The sequence below is a fragment of the Cervus elaphus genome, chromosome 1 (genome assembly GCF_910594005.1).
Source record: "Cervus elaphus chromosome 1, mCerEla1.1, whole genome shotgun sequence".
Taxonomy (NCBI): Eukaryota; Metazoa; Chordata; class Mammalia; order Artiodactyla; family Cervidae; genus Cervus; species Cervus elaphus.
In genome coordinates, this window is record NC_057815.1 from 77466646 (window position 1) to 77488496 (window position 21851).

General features: G+C 43.8%; 1 protein-coding gene across 2 annotated transcripts in view; it reads left to right on the forward strand.

Moving 5' to 3' along the window:
• Window positions 1-21851, forward strand: part of KIAA1549L (KIAA1549 like) — a 300774-nt gene that overhangs the window by 178036 nt on the left and 100887 nt on the right. For both annotated transcript variants that reach the window (XM_043908885.1, XM_043908889.1), the window contains exons 4-9: window positions 1036-1151; window positions 4002-4221; window positions 5466-5599; window positions 14010-14172; window positions 15724-15783; window positions 21602-21753. In XM_043908885.1, coding sequence (XP_043764820.1) covers window positions 1036-1151; window positions 4002-4221; window positions 5466-5599; window positions 14010-14172; window positions 15724-15783; window positions 21602-21753 — 845 coding nt within the window. The remainder of the gene's footprint in view (window positions 1-1035; window positions 1152-4001; window positions 4222-5465; window positions 5600-14009; window positions 14173-15723; window positions 15784-21601; window positions 21754-21851) is intronic.

Consider the following 21851-nt stretch of genomic DNA (forward strand, 5'->3'; position numbering starts at 1 on the left):
CCCTCCTCACCCCAGCCACACCCAGTTGGTTCCTTCCTCTTCTGCCTCCTGAATACCTCTTTCCTCCACCCCTACCGCCCCTTCCCTGGTTCACATCACTCACCTACATTCTGCAAAAGCAGCCAGATTTCTCTGTCTGCCTTCAGACTTCCCCCCACCCCTCTAATCTCCTCTCCAGTCTGCAGTCAAGGGAACCTTCTAAAGTTCATGCCTTTGCTTAAACCCCTTCCTTTCCCACTGCCCTCGGGACCAGGCCTGGACTTGTAGACTGAAGTATTCACTTCTCTCCCCATGCCTTTGCACTTGGTCTTCCCTCTGTTGGGAGTGGCCAGGGCAGTACCTCTGGCCTTAGCCCAGCTCATGCCCATCATCCTCCAAGACTTCGTGGAAGCATCAGTTCCTCCCAGAAACCTTCCCTGATCCCCACCCCCTCTCCCCAGTCAGGGCTGGATGCTTCTCCAAGGGCCTCCAACTACATCCTAGGCTTCCCTTCAGGGAGCACCTGTCGTGTTCCATCACACCTGCCTCTTCTCATACCAGGTCTCCATCCTACTTGTTGGGGCCTGGGGGGCGGGAGGGGGGAACTGCTCCTCCTGATGCAGGGTTGATTTAGGCTGTTTTAGGATGCAGGGCCTGCCCTTAAGGAGGCTCTCAGGGATGCTGTTGCAGGAATTTCCTTGCATGCAGACCAGTCAGGAGCAGGCACACTGGCTTTAGCCTGGCTTTCAGAGTTAAAGGCAGTGACGGTCAGAAGTGAAGTGCCGCTAGTGTACTAGCCGGCTATCCATCAGGGCCACCCAAATGACTGGGCCTTCTTTAGGACGTGAGCGGGACCAATAGAGCTGCCGCCCCAGCTATGCTAAATGGGAAAATTGTGAGAGTAGGAAATTTTACCATCTGGTTGTCAGTTGGCCCTGTACCCACCAGTTTTGCTCAGAACCTGTAGGGGGTGCTGGGTGGCTGGGAAGGAGCAGAGGGCTCGTGAATTAGGTCTGCTGCCTTGAGCTGATTGGGTGCTTCTGTTTCACCCCACAGTTCTCTTTCTGACCCAAAGGAGGATGCAGATCAGTGAAACCCTGAAGCTCAATATAGCCAAAGGGCTCACACAGGCCTTGCGGAAGGCGTTCCACCAGAATGACGTCTTGGCTCATGTAAGCCCCCTGCTCTTGTAACCAGGCTCATCCAGCCACGTCTTCTTTTTGGGTCCAGAGTCTGTTTACATTGTTTCTCTGCTCCCTGGGCGCCATAACCACCACAGAAGTAGACTCTTTCATCACTCATCATTTTGGCAAATAGCTAATGTGTGGTAGCAGGAGAAGGAGGTCAAAGTCTGAGATAGAAAATTGAGGATAATTGTGTCTAGTTTTGGGGTTGTTTTTTTTAAAGCCTGGATGTACTTTATAAAAATTGCCCCATTATCCTGTTATTTGGGGAAAGTGTTTAATTGTGTCAGTGTAATTTTGCAGAAATCATCCACTGCCTTTTCTTTTATCTTCCTCACCATTGTAAACAGTTGGTGATTTATTTCTGGACATTTAAAAATTACTCTGACTTGTAAATTAAGTCCAACTTTGCTTAAATTGAGAGCACAGACAAGGAAGTAAGCATTTTTTTTTCTCCAAACGCTTTCATGCCAAGTACTATTTAACAACCACCAGCTGATTTTGATGGCATATCCAAGTGATGGAAATCTTGCTCTACTCCCTTTTGGTTTAATTCCAAGTTTTAAAGCAGTACATGTGATGGGCAGTCAGTGGACAGCCCTTTACATCACTTAAAAATATCGCTCTAGCTTTCTGCTCTGATGCTCTGCACAGCTGCATTCAAATTAGTGGTCCTTCCCTGCCACCACACCACAGACCAGGAAGGAGATTGGGTACAGTTTATTCATCATTGTTAATCTCTTCTATATAATTCTGAGAAGAAAAAGAGGAAATGCTCTCCACAAGAGGCATCTGTGGTATCTGCACCAGAAACTTTATTTGAAAGTTGAAAATGTAAATGTTTCCCTGTGGTTACCTGAGACAGTTTCCGTTAAACTTTGGTTGTTTGCAGATTAGCCTCACAGTTTTTGCCCTTTGTTGCATATCATCACAGACCGCTGTGACAATTAGTATGTAGTAGTTATTTTAAAATCAGTTTTTATTTTAAAAAAACACTTAAGATTGGGATTGTTATATATGCACTACTTTATATAAGATGGATAACTAATAAAAACCTTCTATATAGTATAGGGAACTCTATTCAATACTCTGTAATGACCTATATAGGGAAAGAATCTAGAAAGGAGTGGATATATGGATATGTATAACTGATTCACTATACTGTGCCGCAGAAACTAACACAACACTTTGAATTGACTCTGGTTCAATAAAAATTTAAACACTGAAACATATTTCTTTCAAGAGGATGTTTGATATTATCACCATGAATAGAAGTCAGGATCATTTGCCACAAATAGAAGGTAATGATAAAAATGAAATAAGAGAGTCTCCTGACGGTCTAGTGGTGAGGATTTGGTGCTTTTACTTTCATGGCCCAGTTTCAATCCCTGGTCAGGGAACTGAGATCCTACAAGCTGCATGGCATGGCCAAAATTAAAAAATAGAAATGAAAATAGTGGAGACTGTTAAATTCAAGCTAGACATTACTGCTTGCAGAAGGCATTAAGGCCGGGGCCTGGCGTCCCTTTGTTCGTTAAAAAATATGATTAGCAAGGATTAGAGAGGTGTTAGAAGTCAACTGTCGTCAAACTGAGACTTGCTTCTTGAGATATTAACATTAGGAGGGTTGGGAATGGGAGTCACTTTCTTGCTGGGTGAATTGGTGGTATTTGGTGCTGAGTCTGTGTTCCATCCAGGAATACCTCTTGTCCCACCTAAGGTCACCTTGAACATCACCTTCAAGGGACAAGGTGCTGAGGAGCACACAGTGTAGAGGAAGCAAAGGACACCCAGCCTCCTGCAAAATCAGTTGTCTTGGTTTCTTTGGCAAAAAAGCATGACACTCCTAATGGAGATGGAAGAATAAGGGGAGGAAAGGCAGTGTTCAAAACACCCTGAACTGTGGATATCAAACACGAGGAAAGCAAAACAAAGGAAGAATAAGGTCAAAAGCCTCGAAAATCTTCCAGTTAGGTGAGAAAGAGTTCAGATCATCAGCATCCCTTAGGACTCCTTTGCTGTAAGAGAAATTCTCCATGGCCCAGCCTTGCCTTGGTCATGAACCAGTTACAAGCCAAGAATGGAGTTAAATCTGAACAGTTCTCTCAGCTTCTAAAGAGAGGGGTGCACCTCATTTACTAGCTGGCCCTTGTCTGGAAGGGGTCCGAACTTAATCTGTCATTTCTGCCTTTTAATGTTTATGTTGTTGTTGTGCTCTGTCACTCAAGTCGTGTCCAACTCTTTGCAACCCCATGGACTGTAGCCCACCAGGCTTCTCTGTCCGTGGGATTTTTCATGCAAGAATACTGGAGTGGGTTGCCATTTCCTGTTCCAGAAGATCTTCCCAACCCATGTCTCCTGCATCTCCTGTATTGCAGGTGGATTCTTTACCCACTGAGCCATCAGGGAAGCCCCTTTAATGTTTATAAATGATGAGAAATATGGTACAGCCATTTTCCCCAGGATTCCTACCCCAGGAAATCTCTTTTGCCTGCTGTCTCCTGCCTGCCTTCGTGGGTGATAATTGGTGCTCCCGGGATTAAACTGAGGCACTTAAGGAATGAAAAAAAACTACCCACAGACTTAATTCTATTTCAGAATTAAATATAGATTTAATCCTATATCTATAGGTTCAACACAAATGATATTTTGTTGTATTCTGATATTTTGAGACCTGCCAATCCCATCAGCTTATAGGATTGCTAGAGTATTTGTCGAATGGGAGCATCCTCTTCCCCAGCCATGCTGAGTAACCATTGTGGTTCTAAGAAACACCAAGAGAGACTTAAAGTACGGTGGAAGTGAACACTAAGTTCTTTGGGTCCATTTGTCTTGCAGGTGGACCTTCTGGAACATTCTCACAACATCACCATTGGTTATTACGCTACCAAAGGGAGGCTGGTGTACTTACCTTCCGCAGTGATCGAAACGCTGGGTGTTTACGGGATCAGCAACGTCACTGCGGATGTGAAGCAGCACACCCCAAACTTGCAGTCTGTGGCTGTACTTGCCTCCCCGTGGACTCCCCAGCCTGCAGGCTACTTGCAGCTGAAAACAGGCAAGTAATTCAGAAGAAAAGGATTCCTCTTCATTCTGGGATTGTGGGCGGTACCCGGAGGACACCTGTTTGAAAACTCCATCACTGGAACTCCCCTGGTGGTTCAGTGGTTAAGACTCCACACTCCCAGTGCAGGGGGTACAGGTTTGATCCCTGGTCAGGGAACTAAATCCTTCATGCCATAGCTGAAGATGCCACAACTAAGGCCTGGTACAGCCAAATAAAAAAGAAGAAAACTCCATCACTAGCTGCTCTGTCATTTCTTAGAGTCCTTGTGTACCTTCCTCCAAGGGCCTTGCTAATCTATTGTCCAGGTTCCCTGCACAGCAGCCTAAACTTTTCCAACCTGGATTCATGAGAAATATTCCTTCACAGAAGTCTTCCCAATTTATATGAGTATATAGGACTTATGAGCATCAGGTACTGTATTTTTTTTTTCCAGTATTACCAATGGATACTGAGGAGAGTTGAGTATCCTCAGCATAAAATCTATGCTTTGCAACAACATGTTCCAGATGCCCTTGAATTAGAATCTTTGAGCTTAGGCCTTAGAGTCTTTCTTTTAAACTCGCTGGTGGGACTTCCCTGGTGGTCCAGTGGTTAAGAATAAACTCGCTAATGCAGGGGTGACGGGTTCCATCCCTGGCCCGGGAGTATTCCATATGCTGCAAGGCAACTAAGCCCGTGTGCCATAGCTCCTGAGTCCATGTGCTCTGCCACAAAAGCGCACCAAACCTAGAGAAAGCCCCTGCTTTCCACAACTGGAGAAAGCTCTTGCACAGCAATGAAGACCCAGTGCAGCCTAAATAGATATTTTTTTAAATGTTGTATGTTTCTTAAAATTCTGATCTTGTGGTTTGAAAGCCACAAGAGGAGAGGAACCGTTGAAATTGAAAGACTCAAACAACTTAGTCATGTAGGTCAACTGATTTTTTTTTCCTTCCAAAGAAATAGAAGGCATGATCACTCCAAATTCATTTTAGTTGTCTTGGAGCAGATGTTTCCATATGCCAGTAATTGAAATCACAAAATGCTTTGCATTGGAGGGAATCTCAGGTTTGATCATGCTTTTAATTCTTCTATATTATAAATCATTTTAAGAGCCACTTCCAGAACTATGACTGTCCTTATTTGCCTGATTTCTCTGAGGTAAAATCATGCTGTTTTGTATCATGACTGCCATTAAGTTCAAGGAACTAAGACATAGAGCTTTGGTGAGCGTTGATTTATTACTCTCATTCTAGTGCTACAGTTTGTGAGCCAGTCCGACAATATACAGTCCTGCAAATTTGCTCAGACCATGGAACAGAGGCTACAGAGGGCCTTCCAGGATGCTGAGAGGAAAGTTCTGAATACTAAAAGCAACCTGACGGTTCAGGTGAGTGGGAGAGTGCTTCAGCCTGAAGTTGACAGAGGCCACCCAGAACCCAAATGTTGGTGAGAAGTGCTTTGGTTCCCCTATTTCAAAGCTGCCTTTGTACTTTGGGTATATGATGTCAGTAGGAGAAGGTGCCACTTTGGGGTCACTGAGCTGAGTCAGGCCTGGCACTGATGAGGATATCTGGGGTTGATCATACAAGAGAGATGGTGTGTCCCTGTGTACCTGCTGTGATTTGGGATTTTATGTTTATTTTCCCTTGTGAAGCTTCCTCAAGTCTTTCTAATATACTTATTTTTTTTTTAATGTACTATACTCTATATGTCAGGTGTCTCATATAAAGTGAATCATTTCTAAATAACTAATTCACCTAAGATTTCCTTTTCTGTGATTTTCATTCAGTTTATTTTCCAGGCATCCACAGGAACAATCACCTTAGTTTAGCATGCGCATCTTTTATTTAGGGTTTACTATGTGCCAGGACATTGCTAAGTGTTTTATAAATGCTTTGCTACGTAATACTCAAGACATCCTTCTGAGGTGTTACTATTAGCATTTCACAGAAAAAGGAATGGAGAGAATGGTAAGAAACTTCCAGAATTAGGACTTGAGCCAAAGCCTGTACTCTAATCCACCATGTTCTGCTAGCATCCATGCAATGTAGAAATGGGATCCTTGATGAAATTTTCAGCAGGCATGTGACTTCTCTTCCAGGGCAGTCTCAGTACTGGTATACTATATTTCAGCTTCCTGAATTTGCAGTAGACATGCTACCAAATGTCTTTCTCAGACCCATTTTTTTTATATGTCTATAGACAACATCTCCCTAAAGACACATGCTTCTTAATAATTTTCATCCAGCCCCCAAATTTCTCTCTGTTTTTACTGAACTAAAAGCCTTTGCAATTAAACCCAGTGGTTTTAAAATTGACATTTAGCTTAAATGAATTATCAGTAAAGCCAATATGTTGTGGAAAGCATACAATTTAATTTGAATGAGCAGTTGTCCCTTTCTAGATTCACCCAAAGTATATATGGAAGTATCTCATTATGATCTGGTTCATATTTGACTAAGATCTAAAAACATGTCACAGACATAGGATTTATGTAAGGAGTGTGACTCAGCTCCTTTGTGGGAGATCTTTTTCTTTCTGATTGCGTTTTTGATCCTCACAGGTACATGAGTCTTATTGGAGCTTGGCAGCGGAATATATTCTAATTATAATCAGGAAGTACAGACTTACAGAGCAGCTTCTTTTTATCAGCCAGTGGAAGGGACACCAAGATAAATAAGCTGCCCTTGGCCTTAAGAAGCCTCTCTTGTGTTGTTGTATGATAGTCATGGCCATGAGATGAAACTATATTTATAAAGTAAGCAACAAACATTCCTTGGGAAAGAATACAGCAGGCAATTAGCAAATGGCATCTAGATAGATTTTAGATGCTCTTGAATGTATCAACAGCTCTTGATATGAATGGATAATTAGGTGAATTGTTTTATTAACCCTCTTTCACTTTTTGCCTTGGCTCACAGGAAGCCCAGAGCCAAGGTTGTTGTGTAGATTTAATAACCCTCTAGGCCACTATGTTATGCATAGATTGTTACATGCTAATCATCTCCCAGGGTTGTTGTTAATCAGTTTTTTTTAGGACCTGGTTTCGCAATTAATAAGTTTCCCTTTTATTGTATTAAATATAATTTGTGGGGCACCTCGGATCTTTTGTGGAATAAAGCAATGTAAATATTTAACTTTTTCAGAGGGTCATTGAAAAAGTGACTTCTTAGATTATATTTGTATAGCATTGATATTAAGGGCTAGATTATAGTAGGCTCAGTTAAGACTTTTTGATTATAAGCGATAGAATGCAAGCTCACAAGGCTTATGCAAAAAGAGGAAGTGATTGGCTCATGTAACTGAAAAGTTTGTAGCTTCTTACTTTAGGAACAGTTGGATCCAGGTGCTTATATGATTTCTTCATGAAATTGTGTCCTCATCTCTTGGCTTGACTTGCTATAGGCTGGCATTATCCTCAGGCTCAAGGCATCTCCAAGTTTGTCTCATCTTTATTGCTCACAGTCTCATGGAACCAGAGTGCCTTTTCTTGTGTCATTCCAGTCAAAATCCTGGGATTCGTTTTCATTGAGCCCTCTTGGATCATGTGCTCATTTCTGGACCAGTTACTGTGACTGAGGATATGAAATGTCCCAGTCAACTAAGTCTGACTGAGATACCCGCTCCTGGAGCCTGACTGGGGCAACTGTCCCCAAAGCACATGAACTCACAGGACAGAAACAGTGTTTTCTCAAGAGAAATTGTGGTACTGACATAGAAGAAGGGAGAATGGATGCTAAGGATGAAAATAGTAGCTTTCCATTCCATCAGCTTTATGGGTCTAATTAAATGAATCATGGCATGACTGAATGGGAAGTAAGAGATGATGTCAGAACCCAAAGGAATCTCAGAACAGAGGGGTGATGGGAAAGTGTTCTTTGCAAGGGACAGGGCATGACTATGAGGGAACCGTCATATGACCTTGGTTTCAGGACTGTGGATTTCTTCTTATTTATGAAGCTGTTGTTAAGTAGCCCCCAAGAGTGACTACACTTTTCTTAGCTATAAAAAATATGAGTAAAGAAAACATAAATGGAAAGACATTCTGTGTTTATGAATTAGAAGACTTAATATTGTTATGATGTCAAGTACTACCAAGAATGATTGATAGACTCAATGCAATCTCTATCAAAATTCCAGTGATGTCTTTTGCAGAAATAGAAAAATCTATCCTACAATTCACATGAAATCTCAAGGGACCCCAAATCGCCAAAACAATCCTAAAGAGGAAAACAAAGTTGGGTATCTCACACTTCCTTATTTCAAAACTTAGTGCAGGTATTCAAAGCAGGATGGAACTGGCATAAAGACAGAAATATGGACCAGTGGAACCAAACAGAAAGCCCAGAAATAAATACATACATGGTCAAATGATTTCTGACAGGACCATTAGGTGGGGGAAGCCACAGTCATTTCAGCCAAACAGTTCAGTTCAGTCACTCAGTTGTGTCCAACTCTTTGCAACTCCATGGACTGCAGCATGCCAGGCCTCCCTGTCCATCACCAATTCCCAGAACTTGCTCAAACTCATGTCCATCAAGTTGGTGATCCCATCCAATCATCCTTTGTCGTCCCCTTCTCCTCCTGCTTCAGTCTTTCCCAGCATCAGGGTCTTTTCAAATGAGTCAGTTCTTCACATCAGGTGGCCAAAGTATTGGAGTTTTAGCTTCAGCATCAGTCCTTCCAATGAATATTCTGGACTGATTTCCTTTAGGATGGACTGGTTGGATCTCCTTGCAGTTCACAGGACTCTCGAGTCTTCTCCAACACCACAGTTCAAAAGCATCAATTCTTAGGCACTCAGCTTTCTTTATAGTCCAACTCTCACATTCATACATGACTACTGGAAAAACCATGGCTTTGACTAGATGGGCCTTTGTCAACAAAGTAATGTCTCTGCTTTCTAATATGCTGTCTAGATTGGTCATAACTTTTCTGCCAAGGAGCAGGTGTCTTTTAATTTCACGGCTGCAGTCACCATCTGCAGTGATTTTGGAGCCCCCAAAAACAGTCTGTCACTGTTTCCATTGTTTCCCCATCTATTTGCCATGAAGTGGTGGAATCAAATGCCATGATCTTCGTTTTTTTGAATGTTAAGTTTTAAGCCAGGTTTTTCACTCTTCCTCTTTCACTTTCATCAAGAGGTTCTTTAGTTCTTCTCTTTCTGCTGTAAGGGTGGTGTCACCTGCATATCTGAGGTTATTGATATTTCTCCTGGCAATCTTGATTCCAGTGTATGCTTCATCCAGCCCAGCATTTCTCATGATGTACTCTGCATATAAGTTAAATAAGCACGGTGACTAAAACAGCCTTGATGTACTCCTTTCCTGATTTGGAACCAGTCTGTTGTTCCATGTCTGGTTCTAACTGTTGCTTCTTGACCTGCATACAGATTTCTCAAGAGGCAGGTCAGGTGGTCTGGTATTCCCATCTCTTTAAGAATTTTCCAGTTTGTTGTGATCCACATAGTCAAAGGCTTTGGCATAATCAATAAAGCAGAAGTAGATGTTTTTATGGAACTCTCTTGCTTTTTCAGTGATCCAACAGCTGTTGTCAATTTGATCTCTGGTTCCTCTTCCTTTTCTAAATACAGCTTGAGCATCTGGACGTTCATGGTTCACATACTGTTGAAGCCTGGCTTGGAGAATTTTGAGCATTACTTTGCTAGCATGTGAGATGAGTGCAATTGTGTGGTAGTTTGAACATTCTTTGGCATTGCCCTTCTTTGGGATTGGAATGAAAACTGACCTTTTCCAGTCCCATGGCCACTGCTGAGTTTTCCAAACTTGCTGGCATAATAAGGCCCTCTTGACTTCGCATTCAGCATGTCTGGCTCTAGGTAAGTAATCACACCATTGTGGCTATCTGGGTCATGAAGATCTTTTTGTCTAGTTCTTCTGTGTTTTCTTGCTGCCTTTTCTTAATATCTTCTACTTCTGTTAGGTCCATACCATTTCTGGCCTTTATTGTGCCCATCTTTGCATGAAATGTCCCCTTGGTATCTCTGATTTTCTTGAAGAGATCTGTAGTCTTTCCCATTCTATTGTTTTCCTCTATTTCTTTGCATTGATCACTGAGGAAGGCTTTCTTTTCTCTCCTTGAGATTCTTTGAAACTCTGCATTCAAATGGATATCTTTCCTTTTCTCCTTTGCCTTTAGCTTTCAGCCAGTAATACTAGGAAAACTGATATCCACAAGCAGAAGAATGAACTTGTATCCTCACCTAACACCATATACAAAAGTTAACTCAAAATGGATCAAAGACCTAAGTGTAGGAGCTAATAAAGCTGTAGGACTCTTAGAAGAAAATCGGGGATAAAAGCTTTATGACATTGAATTTGGCAGTGATTTGTTGATATGACACCAAAAAGCACAGGTAACAAAAGAAAAAATAAGTAAGTTAGATGTCATCTGTTGGAGTCCTTTAATGGACCGGAACCTGGTGGTACGGAGTAGACGATAAGAAAGTAAAAGAGAGAAAGAGAGAGACAAAAAAAGACACGGGGACCTAAGCTCTGATGGAGCAAAGGTGCTTTAATGATTTTTCTATGAGTATATATAGGCTGTGGTACAAGAAACTTCTTTCGGGAATGATAGAGATCAGAAAACCAAACGTACAGCAACTGTTACCAAGGGAACAAGGGGTAATGTTAGTCACAAGGTCAGGAGACAATCCATATCTCAGGAAAGGGGAATGAGACTAAGCAGTTTTTTCCTAAAGAGAATGTTTACTAAAGGAGACCCAAGCCCGCCTCACACAATGACCTCAGTCCCTGGGAGCAGCTTGCTGTTCCGCTTGAAGAGGGACAAAGGACTCATGAGAGACAGCACATAGGAATCCTCGCATCAAACATTCCCTGACAGTCATCAAAATTAAAAACTTTTGTGGCTCAAAAGACATTATCAAAACTCAGCCCCCATAATGGAAGAAAATATTTGCAAATAATATATCTGTAATGGGTTAATATCTAGAGTACATAAAGAACTCCTATATGTCAACAGCAAAAAACCAAACAACGCAAGCAACCCAAGTAAGAAATGGGCAAAAGACTTGACATTTCTTCAAAGATGATATGATATACAGGTAACCAATAAGCACATGAAATGCAAAAAATCCCACAAAATACCACTTCACACCTATGAGTTATTTTTAAAAAATTGACAATAACAAGTGTTGGTAAGGAGAAATTAGAACTCTTGTGCACTGCTGGTGGGCATGTCAAATGCTGCAGCTGCTGTGTAAAAGAGCATTGTTGTTGTTAGCATTCCATCAAAAAAGCATAGAGTTACCATATGATCCAGCAATTCTGGTGTTTGCTCCATAGAATGTAAACCAGGGACCTGAACAGATGTTTGAACACCAGTGTTCATAGCATTATTCACAATACCCAAAAGGTGGAAGCAACGTTAAGTGTCCATCTGCAGGTAAATGAATAAATAAATGTGGTATATCTATGCCAGGGAATGTTATTCACTTTTAAAACAAAGGGAAATTCTGACACATGCTACAACATAGGTGTACCTTGGGGACATTATTCTAAGTGAAAGAAGCCAATCACAAAAGGACAAATACTGTATGATTCCACTTATGAAAAGTGTTTAGTTTTGTCAAATTAATAGAGACAGAAAAATTGAATGGTGGTTCCCAGGGACTAGGAAGAGGAAGAAATGGGGAGTTATTTAGTAGGCATAGAGTTTCAGTTTGGGATGAAGGAAAAGTTTTGGAAATGGACGGTGGTGATGATTGCCCAAAAATGTGAAAGTACTTAATGCCACTGTACACTTTAAATGGTTAAAATGGTAAAACATAATGTGTATTTTACCACAGAAAGTATGAAACTAATATAGTGTTGTATGTTAGTGAAGTCTCCTTAATAAAAAAGTTCTCAATTAAAAGAAGTATAACTTACTTTGTCGAGTGTAGTATGTACTAAGATACCATACTGCAAGCTCTTTGGGATCCAGTGAGATTTAGTTTTGTTGAAAAGAAACAAGCATATATATATATGTATATATATATATATATATATATATATATATATGTATATATATCAGTTCAGTTCAGTTGCTCAGTCGTGTCCAACTCTTTGCGACCCCATGAATCGCAGCACGCCAGAATGTTCCAAATAGAGATAAAGATTGCAAAGTTACTTTAGTTATTATTTTCTAGGTGACAGGACAGTGAGGTCTTTCGAATTATTCAGAAAGAAGTACCTTTCTTCTTGGTACCTTGGGAAAGAGGTATGAATACTTGTGGCTAAACCACATTCCAAAAATGCTTCTGGAGAGAAAGTAAGAGTTGCCCAGAAATGTTGACTCCATATATCATTAATCTTGAGACTCAAGACGCTGTGTCAGAGAACTTAAAAGGAACTTCCTCTTATGGGAAAAACTTCCAAACAGCTTGAAGCAGCTTACTCATGACAGTCTTCTTCAAAGTAAGTTTTAAAAGTAATGTTGCAGAGATATTTGTGTCTGAGCACACAGATGATTCAGACAGACTGGCTATCAGTTCCTGGCAAAAAGAGAGGACATATTCAAATGAAGGAAATTTGAGGAAAGTCCAATGAAAAGGACTTTGCAGAAGTGTGCCCAGGCTCTGGGGTGACCACGGGGATGGTGCAGCTTTCAAGGCTGTGACATTGGGGCTGATGAGGTGAGGGGAGGGAGCAGTTGTGGGAAACTTGGGCCAGAAGTGCCCAACAAGAGCTTTGATCCCCCAGGAGGGAGCCCCCAACACCAGCTCTCTGACCTCACTCTCCTCCTTCTCGCCCACATCCTCCTGAGCTCGCTGTAGCTAATACCAGGGCTCCAGTAGCCCATTGGTGTGCTCCACAGAGTTCTGCCTCTGGGGACTCTGAGCAGGATGAGGGTGGGGTGGCAAATGGATCTGGTGGGGGAAGGGGCAGACACTCAGCACAGAAGCCTTCAAAAGCTGTCTCACCAGGCAGAATGCCTTCCTACTGCATCTGTTTTTCACGTTTCATCTGTGGGGTGTTTGTATGTATATACACTGACCCATGAAAGTCTCATTTCTTCATAACTGAAAACCTGACTTAAAGATTCAAGAAGTAAACTACACCATCTCATAGTAATATTAACATATGCTATATTGAATTGATAGACCACAATGAAATGGAATCTCTCTCTAAAGAAGCTGTTTTCTATTTCTGCATTCTCATTGCCATCAGTTTTCATCATGCTGTCCATTACTAGGTTGGTGACCAGTGGCGTGCATTCTCTGTCCTTTCAACTTTAAAATTTCCCAAAAGTTTGAATCAGGCTTTCTCTGTCTGAGCAGTTGAGCCCTCCTTAAATTTACCATTCCTTTGCTCTATAGTGTATCTTCAGAACCATAAAAATAGCCTGCGACCATTTAGCCCCCGAAAAAGATACACACACCAGTGGTCAAAACCTGAAGTCAGGCTGCCCAGGTTTGAATCCTGGGTCCGTCGCTTGTTAGCTGTGTGACCTTGAGCAAGTCCCTTGATCGTTCTGGGCTTCAGTTCCCTCCCCTGTCAAAGGATATACCTCCATGACAGGAGACACCTCCTAGGGTTGTGGTGAGGATTAAATGAGATCATGTGCCCTTGGAACGATGCCTGGTACGAGATGCCTGGCATGTTGTGAGCCGTCCGTAAGTGACAACTGTTGTTATTCCTATCTCTTCCTTGCTCTCTTCCCACCTCCCTTTCATTCCTAACCTCTCCTTAAACTTCTCCTCCCACAGCCTCCATGAAACAGACCCTCATCTTATTTGGCATGTCTCCCTCCCCTTTCCTCCTGTGTCCATTCAGATGGTGAGCACGTCCAACGCCTCCCAGACAGTCACCTTGGTGTACGTGGTGGCCAACCGAAGCTCCTTCCTCAACGGCACCGTGGCCAGCAGCCTCCTCCGCCAGCTCTCCGCTGAGCTGGTGGGGTTCTACCTCACCTACCCACCGCTCACCATCGCCGAACGTGAGTATGTTCAAGTTATGTTTGAATCCCTGTAGGACTCTGCCATCTTCTCCGGGAACTTGTCCATTTAGCAAGCCTCCATGGTGCCACATGCTAACTCTTTTGTCATAAAATCACAGCTGTAATGTGTGTGTGATGGGGGTTGAATTGATGAAAACGTCACTGCACGTTGTAAAAAGCACTGGCTAGGTGCTTTTACCCTTCACTTGTCTTGTATCTCATTTAATCCTCACAACTCCCCTCTATGGTAGGTGCAAAATTAGCCCCATTTTGCAGATGGGAAATTTGAAACTCTAAGAGGTTTAACTCCAAGATGCCTCCTCTGACATAGCTGGTGAGACATGGAACCTGGGGCTTGAACCAAGCAGTCTGTCTTCTTAGCTTATAACACTGCCTGGTAGAGCATCTGTCCTCATGGCAATCTTGGTTGCTAGGGTTTCCCCCACTTCTGCCATCAACAAAAATTCCCAGGCCTTCAGCCCTTGCCTGGGCTATAGATATTATAATGCAGCTCACGGGCAGTCAGCATCCTGACTTCACTTGATGAAGTCCCCAAAGGCTTGTGGCCTCCTCTTTCTCAAATGCTTCAGTTGCATAATCCTCATTACCATGCAGCAGGCATAGACTTCCAAGATGCAGCCTACATTTTGTACCCAAACACTTACTCAGTAGCCAAAGGAAGTAAAGATCTGTGCTCTTAAATTTAATTGTTGATACATACTCAAGGTCACTGGGTAAGTGTTTTTTTAAACATGTATTAGCAAAGTTGTTTTCATTTCCCTCTATGGTTCCTTATTATATTGTAAATAAGTGAGATAATGTGTGTGAATGTACTTATTAGCATAAAGTAGCTACTCAGACTTTATAAAAAAATGTTTGTTTAGTGGCAAACTTTTGTGAGTTTCCATGTACTCAGAAAAGATGACTCTGGATTTTATGGAAAAGATAATATCATAAAAGATGGCATTATGTCACCTGGCAGCATGTGAAGGATTTCTTTTCTTTTATCATCTTGATATTATAAGAATAATAATAATAATACTGCTATAATTTACTGAGTACTTATTATGTGGCAAATAATGTGCTAAACCCTTAACATATATCAACTCTGATGGTCACCACACTATAAAGAAATGGGGCCATTGCTTGCAAGCATTTAGCTACTAAACTTAGTCTTTGACTTTGGAAAGATCCATTCAAGAAATAATTATTCCTAAAAATATGATAGATAATTTTTTTAAAAAGGCTATAGTTGACAGGTTCTCATTGTAGGTCTTGACAATGAAATTGTTTTGCTTAAGAAGGTTTTGATGGAAAAGCTGAAAGCAGACACCCAAAAGCCTTAGGAAAACTCTTCTTCTGAAAGTTAGCCCTTTACTGAGTATTCTAGTTTTCTGAAAAGCAAGTTTCAGGCTGTATGTCCTAGAGTTCCCAAGAATGATAGAGTAGGATTTAGCTGCTTGGTATTTTGTCAGCTATGTCTATTTCCCTGAACAATATCTATATATAAAACCTGTGAAAGTAATTTGGTGTGTTTCTTGTTTGTTTTAGCGCTGGAATACCCCAACCTCGATATATCAGAAACAACGAGAGACTATTGGGTAATTACAGGTAATCTCCTCTTTCATTGCTCATTTCACCCTATCAGGTTGGTTTATTTTTAAAAGCTTGCCTGCCTTTCAGTGATAAAATTGGCATCTTTTCTTGAATTCTGCCTTATAAGCCAAGGAGATCCTTCCATAGGACCAGAAGTGGAGTAAACTGAGATAAGAACCTGGGCTCTATGACAACCTAGAGGGGTAAGATGGGGTGGGAGGTGGGAGGGAGGCTGAAGGAGGAGGGGGCATGTATATACCTATGGCTGATCCATGTTGAGGTATGGCAGAAACCAACACAATGTTGTAATTATCCTTCAATTAAAAATAAATTTTTTTAAAAAGACATCACACTCAAGATGGGTGTTAAATAATCAGTTCAAAACAGCTACCTTGAAAGTCCCAGTCTGGAGCCTTCTTGCAAAACATGCATCCATCAGAAGGAACAGCGTTAAGGTGTGGAGGGCTGGGGCATGTCCATGCGAATGGTTGTCTATTCGTTTAAAGATCGTAGGCCTTTCTGCACTGCCCTACAAAAGCCGGTGGAAGTCAGAGGAATGCCAGGCATGCACTTTTCTCTCTCCCTGGGCACACCCACGCTGATCCTGGTGAAGCCCAGCGTGTCCTGACAGTGAAGGCGGACGGAAGTAGAAGGGTGTTTGGGTGGCATTTTCCTTGACATTTTCCAGCTGAGATTTATGAAACAGCAAAAAAAAGTTCTTGTTTGTGTTTTTCTAAAGCCAGACAGTAGCTCTGAAAATTAGAGAAGCAAGGATTAGTTAGAAGCAGAGAGAGAGAGGACAGAGGCTTGTAGGAGGCAGAGTGACTAGCTGGGTCATTAAGGGTGATGCCGGAAGCTCAGCTTCTCTGTTCATTGGTGCCAAATTGAATCTCAGAGGCAGTTTGGGGTGAAGTAGAAATGGATTGCTTCATTGCTTTGCTAGATAACGGGGGATACCGCAAGCTCCTGCCTCAAAAAACTACATGTCCCAACCTGGGAGGATTTGATCAGGAGTTTTATAGCAATAGTTCAAGGTAGGGTTGTGAAAAAGATTAAGGTGTGTGAAGGGTCTCCAGGTGGTGCTGCTGGTAAAGAATCTGCCGGCCAATGCAGGTAGATGTAAGAGACGTGGGTTCAATCCCTGGGTTGGGGAGATCCCCTGGAGGAGGGCATGGCGACCCACTCCAGTATTCTTGCCTGGAGAATCCCAGGGACAGAGGAGCCTGGTGGGCTGCCGTCCATAGGGTTGCAAGGAGTTGGACGTGACTGAAGCAATTTAACACGCACGGGGTCTCAGGTGGTGGGTCTCCTAACCTTGACGCACTTCTCTGGTCCCTGTAATCTGGCCTCAGGTGGTTTCGTGGCAGCTCTTTCCTTCTTTAGCAACTGTTCTGAATCTGCCCTTTGGAACCTGGGGAAGGTTGCAGCGGCTGGAGTCTTGCCTACAAGAGAAGGGGACAGAAAGGCTTCCATGCCCAGGAGCCCCAAAGGGTCCTCCTCGGTTTCAAGGGGAGGGACAGGAAGGTGTTGGTCTGCTAGAGCTGCTACCCTAGGCTGGGGGGTGAGGGTGGGGGCTTCAACCACAGGAATTTATTTCCTCATAACTCAAGAGGCTGGAGGTCTAATTTCAAGGTTGTCAGCAGGGTTGTTTGCTTCTGAGGTTCTCTCCCTGGCTTGTAAAACAACCACCTTCCCACTGTGCAGGTCTCTGTCTTAATTTCCCCTACTTACAAGGACACCAGTCATTTAGGGCTAGGCCCACCCTAATGACCTCCTTGTATCTTAATTGCCTCTTTAAAGGCCCTATCTCCAAACAGTCACATTCTGAGGTCCTGGGGGATAAAACATCAATAGATGAGGTGTGGGGGAAACAATTCAGCCCATAACAAAGAGGGAGCAAGATTTTGCAAGTCCTGGAAGATGAGCCTGGACAAGCAGGCCCTCCCCAACCTCCCTCTTCCCTTGCCTGTCTCCTCCCTCCCTTGCTGTCCCAAATAAGCAGTAGGTGGGTGCTGCCTGGAATACTAACTAGCAGCTAGGTGAAGCCTGCTCAAGACCTCGCCTAAACTGCAGAAAACTGCGTTTCTTTCTGCCCTGCAAAGCCATGGATTTGCAGATTATTTTACCTGCAAAGAAAGCCAACAAAAGAAATGTGTTTACAAAGGAAAACAGCAGTGACCCACCAGAGCTCATGCCCAAGAGAGACAGTGCTAACCCAGCAACACATTTTTGAAGCCAGCAGGTTATGTAACACTTATAAAATCATGTTTCCTGCCCAGGGAGTGCTTTTTTTTTTTTTTTTGACTTAAAGATATATTTCCCCCTTCTCTAACTTTAATATTGACATTCGATGGTAAGGCACCCTGTCCTTGTCAACCTCTTGTTTTGTCCTTTCCTCATGTACCTCTGTCTTGCCCTGCCTCTGTTTGAGTGACGCGTGCTTAATAAAAGGCTCCATACATGGTCTTGTTTTCAGGATTCTCTTGCGACTTGACCCCCTGCCCACTCACCTGCGCATCCCTCACTTGTTATCACTGATGCTGCCGTTGTAATCAGCATACACAGTGACCCCCCTGCCCTACCCATCCCCACACTGTGTTCGGGGCTGATTGGACCAGTTGATTTCTGCTTGAGGGGCAGGGAGAGGGGGGAACAGTTTCAGGTTTCAGGAGAACCCTTCTGCCTTCCCTTTGGCCCATGACCACTTTCTAGACCTGTGGGCGGTCACCACCAACTTTTACCATCATTTCCAGAAGGGGTAGGAGATTGGGAACGGAGAGATGAAGATAGCTTTGTTCAACTCATTCCCCAGGCCAAGAGCCTGAGGCCACTGGGCTTCTCAGGAGCAAGGAGAGGAGCTGAAGTCCTGGAACACAGTTCTGTGTTTTCCAGGCGATTCCTTCCTCTGCTGAGGAAGACACTTCCTCTGCTGTGTCTAGCGAAGCAGGAGGTAGGTGCATTTGAGCAATAACAGCTACTGCTTCTGGGCATCCTCTCAAGGGCTTTATGGCACAATGCTAGAAGCAGTTTTCTTTTATAAAGTATTCTGTTCTTCGTGATACAGTCAGGAGTAGCTTATAATAACTGTGTTTTCAGATGAGGAACTGGAGCCCAGGGGAACCTGCCCAAGAACAGTCAGTAAGGGGTCATCAGGGTTCAAACCCAGGCCCCCGGCTCCAGCCCCCAGCTCTTGTCCAGCTCCTCCTAGGAAGGACACATCCTCTTTGCAGACAGAGCCATGAGGCATGTGGGAGCTGCCCAGCTATTGATTCCATGGAACTCTGTAGCAGGTTCCCATAACTTCCTGCACTTCCCTGGAGGCATTTTTTTCCTCTCAATTTTTAAAATTGTGGTATAATACATATAACATGTGATTTATCACTTTAACCTTTTTAAAAATTGTTATTATTTTCTATTGGAGTATAATTGCTTTACAATGTTGTGTTAGTTTCTGTTATACAGCAAAGTGGATCCTTTATATGTATACACATACCTGCTCCCCCTTGGACCTCTCTCCCACCACCACCGCCGATCCCTCTGCTTCAGGTCATTACAGAGCACCGAGCTGAGCTCCCTGCGTCTTACAGCAGCTTCCACTAGCTAGCTATTTTATACATGGCAGTGTGTACATGGGAGAAGGCAACGGCACCCCACTCCAGTACTCCTGCCTGGAAAATCCCATGGACGGAGGAGCCTGGTAGGCTGCGGTCCATGGGGTCGCTAAGAGTCAGATACGACTGAGCGACTTCACTTTCACTTTTCACTTTCATGCATTGGAGAAGGAAATGGCAGCCCACTCCAGTGTTCTTGCCTGGAGGATCCCAGGGACGGGGGAGCCTGGTGGGCTGCCGTCTATGGGGTCACACAGAGTCGGACACGACTGAAGTGACTTAGCAGCAGCAGCAGTAGTGTATATATATCAATGCTACGCTTTCAATTTGTCCCACCCTCTTCTTCCCAGCAAGTGTCTACGAGTCTGTTCTCTACATCTGTGTCTCTATTCCTGCCCTGGGACTAGGTTCATTGGTACCATTTTTCTAAGTGTACAACACAGCAGCATTAAGTACGTTCACAGAGTCGTGCAGCCATCACCACTATTTCTGAAACGGTTCATCACCTGGAGGCTTGACTCTTCTCTTCTTTGATGTCTGCCCTTTTTGCATCTTCAGTGGGATTTCTCTAAAGTAACTCATGATGACACCCCTCAACCGTCCTGCATTCCCTCTCTCACCCTTGCCCACTGGTTAGGAGAGGCCAGCATAGAAGTAATCCTGCAGCAGTTGGCGCTGTCGCTTTATGGGAGGGGTATCTTTGAACTTGAAGGAACACGGGCTCTCCTCCTGGGGTCAGGAGGTGGGTCAGCCCTTCCTCAGCCTGACAGCTGTCCGAGGAGGGCTTGGAGGGGCCTCTCTGGGACCCACCACTGTGGGAGGCACAGAAATGTTTGCAGGAATTCTGCTGAGCTGGGAGTCCCTCTCCAGGGCCCTGGAAGGAAAGCTGCTTTATGCCCTCCGTGGGGATTTTTTTAGGATTTGTGGTTTCAAAGAAATAACTTCTGAAACTCAGCTGTGAGTTTCACTTCTCTCATGATGAGTTTCAACATCGCTGTCTGTATCTCACTGTCATGCATGCCTTGTTCTGGCCCTGTTAGGATGCCATCATAGTAACACTACGGCATTTATATCCAGGCTCTTTTCAGATCCCAGTAGACGGGGTGGTATTAATGGTCCTTGGCTGGACTGTAGTAGAACAAGCTCTGCTAAATGAAAAATCTTGTATTACATCCCCAGCCCCTGTAAGTTTTGGTCTAAGAAGAGAATTGCTTTTAGCATTTTTGTTTTCAGGGATGACTGTGTTTGGAGGGAGTGTTTTGGGTGTTTGGGGAGAACTGTGCTTCTTCCCAAGGGACTTGGAAGAAGAGCTGGCTTGGGGAATAGACAGCATAAAGGCAGTCACCCCCGTAGTAAGTGACTGCAGCAATTCTGGGATGGTCCTGGTGTTCATTAAAATCCTCCTCCAGGCACCAGCCATAGCCTGGAATTCCGTATCAGTGCTTTACTTATTAATTACAGATACTCTGGGTGTGGATAAAGTCCAGAAGTGGAGGAAGGGTAGAAAGAGAGGGTTTCATTTACCTTCCACACAGGAGACTCTGTGCTACACTGCTATATACATCTCATCTCAACCTTAAAGCCCACTAGAAATACATTTGCTGTGATGTAGCCTTTCTTATTCCATTTTACAGAGAAGGACTTGGACTCTGAGAGGGCCAGTGGTTTGCCCAAAGTCCCCTAGCTGGCAAGTGCCAGTGCTGAGAGAGCTCATTCCTTCTATCACACGATCCTGCTCTCAAGGATGGAGCTTAGATCCTTCAGCAAAGCTGTTGGAAAGAAAAGTAGAATCAGGGTAGCGCTGAGCCAGGAACCACCAAGAAATCCAATCAGCTGTTCCTGCAGCAATGCGGTGTTCCCATACAGACTCTGACTGAACATACGATCTTCAATAAGGTTAAGACCTAGTACAACAAGTTTAGGTCATTACACCTGTCCCAGCTTGTGAAGGATAGGGCTTCAAGGGTTCGGGCTTGAGCCCCGGCTTTGCTGATGACTAGCTGTGTGAACTTAGACAAGTCATGTAACCTCTTCAGCATCTCAAACAGGTGGGTAGCGATTCCTCACCCCTGGGGATGTTGAGAGGAAAGGATGGCCAGACCCCATCATGGGGTCAGGCCCACAACCCTTACGGCTGATGCAGGCCCGGCCCTGGTGGCTGTGGTTTCTGAGTCAGCAGGGAGCCTCTCCCCTGACAGCGGCTCTGTCTTCTGTGTCCGCAGTGCTGCAGGGCGTGGACAATTCCCTGGTGGGCCTGCACAACCAGAGCTTCGCACGGGTCATGGAGCAGCGCCTGGCCCAGCTGTTCATGATGTCCCAGCAACAAGGCCGGCGGTTTAAACGGGCCACCACTCTGGGAAGCTACACAGTGCAGGTGGGTGCATGCAAAGCCGCAAGAGTCTGTAAGAAAGGTGTGGAAACCTGCTTCCTGAGCTGAAGTAGATCGTGCTGCGTGCAGAGGTGCATGCACAC